General features: G+C 46.3%; 1 protein-coding gene across 1 annotated transcript; it reads left to right on the plus strand.

The window, feature by feature from the left end:
• Positions 1 to 283: 283 nt before the first annotated feature.
• HSPE1 (heat shock protein family E (Hsp10) member 1) lies at positions 284 to 4798 on the plus strand. Its single transcript, NM_205067.3, has 4 exons — positions 284 to 333; positions 2416 to 2580; positions 3775 to 3864; positions 4440 to 4798. Exons 1-4 carry the CDS (start codon positions 331 to 333, stop codon positions 4488 to 4490), a joined length of 309 nt encoding a protein of 102 aa, NP_990398.1. The 5' UTR covers positions 284 to 330; the 3' UTR covers positions 4491 to 4798.
• Positions 4799 to 6000: the final 1202 nt, after the last annotated feature.

Genomic DNA, 6000 nt, shown 5'->3' on the forward strand with positions numbered 1-6000 from the left:
ATTCCAGAACCTTCTGGAATGCCCATGCTCGCCCCGGGTCAGAGGTGAACTGACTTCACTTCCGGGTGGCTGCCCGACCCCGGCCCCCGCCAGGCATCGAACCGCCGTTTCGGCGGCGCTGACGGCGCCAAGGCGGCCCGTGCACCTGCGACACGCGTGCGGCGGGCAAAAAGAACCGGCGGGACCCGAGCGGGTCACGGCTGGGGGCGGAGCACCGCCCGGGCGCAGGGCGCGGCGCGCGGGGCGGCGGGCGCGCATGCGCACGCGGTGACCTTTCTCACGTGTGCGAGCAGCGGCGCGGTCACTCGGTACGGGAGTGCAGCAGCCGCCATGGTGAGTGCCGCGCCCCGGCCCCCGCCGTCACAACCGGGCCCGCGCTCGGCCGCGGCCCCGTGTCGGCGTCCGTGCATCCCTGCGCAGGGTTGGGCTCGCTGCTGCGGCTCGCCTGTCTGCAGGGCGAGTGGGCCCCACTCTGGGGCTCGTCGGGAGCGCGCCGCCGTGCGCGGGTGCTGCCTGGCGCTGCCGGAGGGCGATAAGGGACGGTGGGGCTGCGTTGGGCCTCGGGGGGGGGGTGGAGGCAGGCAGGCAGGCAGGCAGGCAGGCAGGCAGGCAGGCAGGCAGGGACGGAGCGGCCGGCCGGCCCTTCTCGTCGGCGTCCTGCCTTAGTGCCTTGCGGGCGCTCGGTGAGCCCGGCCTGGAGCTGAGAGGGGGGCTCGGGGCGGCCCGGAGCGCTACAAGGTCACCGGGTCCTTGGGAGGGCTGCACTGGGCTCCGCAGGAGCTTCGGCCCCGTCTTGCGCCCTGCTTACAGCGGCCCGCCGCAGTCAGCTCCCGCAGGGGCTGCGTTGTGCCTGCAGAGCGCGGGAGGGAAAACGGAGCTCCTCGTGTTGTGCCCGGCTCTGTAAGCTGCTAAAATCTAAGTCTCCTCTGCAGGAGCACTGTGTAGGGGCAGAGCTGTCCTTGTACCTGCATCGATTGCTATGATGCTTGTAAAATTAGGAATCGTAAAACGGCCTGGGTTGAAAAGGACCATGATGATCATCTAGTTTGAACCCCCCTGCTGCGTGCAGTGCTGCCAAGCACCAGACCAGGCTGGAAGTAGCATTCCCTAAAGCTTTAGCATGAAGTGCCTGCGTTCTGAAGACTGCTTACTGATTTCAGCTAAACAGAACACTCCATTTCAGGGAACAAAAAGAAAAAGAGATCGGTTCTGGTACTTTCTTAGAATGAACGTCATCACAGCTCACAGTCATTTCCGTGTCTTTTTCATCGTTCTAGAAGTAACAGCTTTCCTGGGGGATGCATCTTGCACATGCTTGTTTTGTGCTCACACGTTGCCTACTACTTTCTTTCCCCCCAGTTTTAAAGCTTGTGTGCCCATGAGCGTCAGTGGAGGGTGCACAGATGCCAGGCTGCTTCTGGCTGTTTCTCTGAGTGCAGGATACCTGCCTTGCACCACACTGTCTCCATGTGACTTGGCAAGGCTCCATATCTTGCCTCCTAAACCAGAGCAAATTCCTTCTCCTGCCCCTGCTTTGTGGGGTTCTGTGCTTGCCTTCATCTCCTGTGTGGGAGCTGGAGTGCTGCTTCACAAATGCAGCCCGTAAGGGGGTAAGGAGTTGCTTTTAAATGTAAAAAAATAAAAAGAAAACAAAATGCAGTGGGTAGAGGCAGATTCTGACTTATTGATCTGCATGAAGGAAAAGCACTCGAGGTAGAAATGTGCTTACTTCTGTGGGCCTAATCCTCAACGTCTGGGGCTAAAGGTACAGCATGTATGTGGAAATCGTTCCAAGTAACAGCAGTCTTCGTTTGGACTTCAAACTTCAGAAGCTCTCTGTTGCATGGTGTGAAATGCAATGTCTTGAAATTGCCTGAAAAAGACTGAGATGAGGTACGGCCTACACTGACACTTTGTTACTATAAAATACTCTGCTACAATGAACTGAAGCGCAGCTGTCCTCAACCTTGATTAGGGCTGTCTGTGGATGTAAAAGTACGCCTTTATGATCGATAAGCTGTCCTCGGTGAGCACTACTAAGTAACGGTTTAGCATTGAACGCCTGCGGAAGTTGGGGCCACGTGGGGCTCCTGCTCCACCTGCTGGTGGCCTATTCCCTTGGCTGGAGCGAGGAGCTTTGCCTCAAGGGCACGGATTGCCCAATATGAGCCCCTGAAGGCCGCTTGCGAGCGAGCTGCTTCTGAGGAGCCTGAAGCAGTTGTAGCGCAGCTTTGCTTTCCTCTCCACCGATTTCCGATGCAATCAAAGGTGGTGTATTTTGCTTCTATGGAAAAGAAGTACTCACTGTTTTCTTAAACTCTCGTTCTCTCACAACTGCTTAGTTGTGGGTTTTCTTTTTTTTTACTTGCACTTTTGTTCAACTATTTTTTCCTTCAACATTGTGCCCCTTTACAGGCAGGAAAAGCATTTAGGAAATTCCTTCCCCTGTTTGATCGTGTTCTGGTTGAACGATGCGCAGCAGAGACCGTAACCAAAGGAGGCATCATGATTCCAGAAAAAGCTCAAGGGAAAGTGCTGCAAGCAACAGTGGTAGCAGTTGGATCGGGAGCCAGAGGGAAGGTAAGCGTCTGAAACATCAGCTTGGGCAGCTGCAAAATGGTAGTAGGAAAGGGATGGCTGCAGTGTAAGTTTAATGATCTATGATAAAAATTGAGAGAGGGCACTTGAAGTTGGAAGTGCAGGTTCAGAGAGGTTCCCCTCTTCAGTTCCCCTGCCTGGCTCTGGCCTTGCATTCCAGTCTTCCTTTGAACATTTGCAAAATGGAAAATACTCGCTTTTTGAACCCTGCTATTTAGAAGCATCCTTAAACAATAGTTAGGTCGTTTTCTTTGTTGTTCGGAGTGTGGCATTCACTGTCTTGTTCAGAAATCATTCTCCGTAAGGATCGGGGTTAATGCACCACAAAAAATCAGGAACTGGTAGAAATAGAAAGCTCAACAAACATCTTAATCTTTGACTGTTGAATACTCCTAGGATCCTGAAAAAGACCTTTAACTTCATTTCTCCTTCTTAAAATGCCCGTGGCTACTGGCTTTGCTATTGGAGGATTTTTCCCCCCATCTAAATGGTGGTCAGTTAGTCCCAACGGCAGAAAGCAGGTTACAATTTAACTTGAGTGTGTTGACTCAGACTTTGCCTGTGAGTCTCTCCATAGATATCAGGGGCTTTTTTTGTCTCTGCCTGCTTTTCAAAGCATTATATTGCAGAATGGTACTATTATTTGACTAATGCAGTTGTACTGAATTTACAGTAACAAAATTGGAATTGAACTTTATCAGCTGGTTCTAAACAGAGTATAGAATTACCAGTAACACTAAAAAATTACTCAAAATAACAAAGATGGGAAAGTAATACTAACTGGTACTTAAAGCAATTAGTAATGGTTATAGAATATTGAAATGGACTTTATCTGATCATTTCAGAAAGGAGTTTTATGGTCTATCAATTTCTAATTGTTATGATTTTTTTGAGAAGACTTCTCTGTTGCATTTATACTGGAACTAAATGGCAGTGCTTCTCCTTTAGAAAATCACTGCTTAGCTGTTGCAGGACTATCGTGCTTGAAAATTGAGCTGTATGCTTTTCCTTCTAGTAAACCTGAATATTCTAGTTTCAATGTACAACTGAAATGTAGAGTTACTGTGACATCTTGAATGAGTTTTGTGGATGTATCGTTGCAGCATGGAGCAATTCTGACATTACCTTTCCATTTAACTTGTGTAAAATGAAGGATTTTTTTTTTCTTTCTTTCAGGATGGTGAGATTCATCCAGTGAGTGTAAAAGTTGGTGAAAAGGTTTTGCTACCAGAATATGGTGGTACCAAAATTGTACTAGAAGATAAGGTATGTTTTCCCCTTTTGTGAATGTAAATGGGACTGGTTCCCAGAATGTCACACAGTCAGTAGTAAATACAGTATGTAATACTTAGTAGGATTAACAGCATGCAATAAATGTAGTTGTTGGTATTCAAGTGGGAGCAGCTAAATCAAACCACATTTTTGTCCCTGTAGTGCTTGTTAATTCCTCCCTTACTTAAAAGAAGGTAACCAAAGAAACATCTGGCTTGACCTTTGCTGGGTGGACAAAGTGCCTTCATATGCCAAACGAGCAGTAGAGGGAAGCCTAAGGGGCTTTGAAATTACTGGGACATCCTTGCTTTTGCTGGGGAAAGCCTACAGAATGGTCCTCTTACAGTACTTGCACATCCTGCTACTAAGATGAATAACTCGATAGCGTTCCCAAGTTGTGTCTTCTGGAAAACAAAAATCTCTACAAAAAGTCCAGTCGGTAGAACAAGCAGTGGTTAGCTCAGTTCTGATTTTGTACTTCATGATGTGTGGTAGCCTTCAGAACCAGACAGTATCTGAAAAACATCTGATAAAAGGAGTTGTGATGCTATTATTTCTTTTACTTGCAGGACTACTACTTGTTTAGAGACGGTGACATTCTTGGGAAATACCTGGACTGAAGTTGTTGCAGTATCAGTCATCCATTCCACTAAAATTCTGAAATGCTTTCTTTCATCATGTAAATAATGTCCTTTATTTTATAATAAGCAGGCATTGAGTCTCCAAAATAACTTGTGATCTCACTGTAATGATGGAACAGAAATAAAAGTATGTACAGTCAGAAATTGGTTGCTCTTGCTTGAGTTCCACTAACAGTGAAATGCAGATGACCACCATCCAGCCTTAATTATTCCAAACAACATCATTTTTATATCCTTATCTGTGTACTGAAATTGTAAAGGCCTTTACAATAAATTTCTAAAACTGTGCTGCTTCTGTCTCAGTTTCTGCTACTGCTCTGTGAAACTGAGTATCAGTTGTGTGGTGCCTTGAAGTAATCTCTGGAAAAAATATTTTAGTTGTAGTAGTAATACTTGAATTAATTTGTCCATTGTTGGGAGACAGATTGAAAGTGGTTATTACACAGAGATAGCAGTTTTGTTTCACCTCAAACTTGATCTGAAGTAACAGATTCCTTTTGACTTGATGTCCAGCAATAGCTAGTGGTAGGTGACAAGATGTTTGGTACAGGGCAAGATAAATGCACACAAATCATCCTGCCCCAGTCTGAACAGAGCTTGCTGCTGCTAGTGATGCCTCCGCTAAAAAGAATTCTAATGCTTTTTCTCACCTGTCTCAGTCATTTTTATTTTTAGCCTACCAAATAACAGAAGTTAATTGGCATAACTGGAGCCGATGCTGATCTTAATGCAGTAATTGATAAATAAATTTGCTTCATCTTGCCACATCTCTTCCTCTCCCACAACTTAGTACAGAGCTGATACTGTATTTCACAAATTATACTTCATTTATCTTCAATGTAGCATTCTTAAACAGTAAGATATTTACTCAACTCATGCTGAAGCAATCACATTGGCATATTTCTAACTGCCCTCTTTTGCCTTGGGAATGGATTCAAGGTTATTTGCACATGACTGCACAGATCTGCACTTTATACTGTTCCGGGGTATGCCTTCACAGTTGGGATGTGCTGACCTAGTAGTGCAGCCTGAGAACATAAGACTGTCTTAAAAGGCTTTGATACAGGTTTATATGAAATAAATCCATGCAGCATTTATTGCTACCAATAGCAGTGAAATAGTACTTACTGAATTAAAGCTGTTATAAAATCAACGTTGTTTGATAAACTAAGCCTGCAGATAACCACAGTGAACTGCAATAAGAAAATATTTATCAGCTTCAGTAGCTACAGTGAGGAACTTCAGCTTCCACATACTCTAAAACAATGTATTTTCTGCTGGGGGTGATCTGTTGCCAGTTTTTACACAATGTTAACTATCATCCAGCAGTTTCACTAGAAGTTGGCTGTAGTGTCTTCTGTTCCCTGCAGCTGATGACCACCGACTTTGGAGCTGTAGGCAAACCATGCGAAAGCTGCTCTGTTGAGGTGGTGGTAGTGAATTCCCACTAAGCAGGCGTGGGCACTAACAAGATAACAGAGAAGTCCTT

This window comes from Gallus gallus, chromosome 7 (assembly GCF_016699485.2).
Source record: "Gallus gallus isolate bGalGal1 chromosome 7, bGalGal1.mat.broiler.GRCg7b, whole genome shotgun sequence".
NCBI lineage: Eukaryota > Metazoa > Chordata > Aves > Galliformes > Phasianidae > Gallus > Gallus gallus.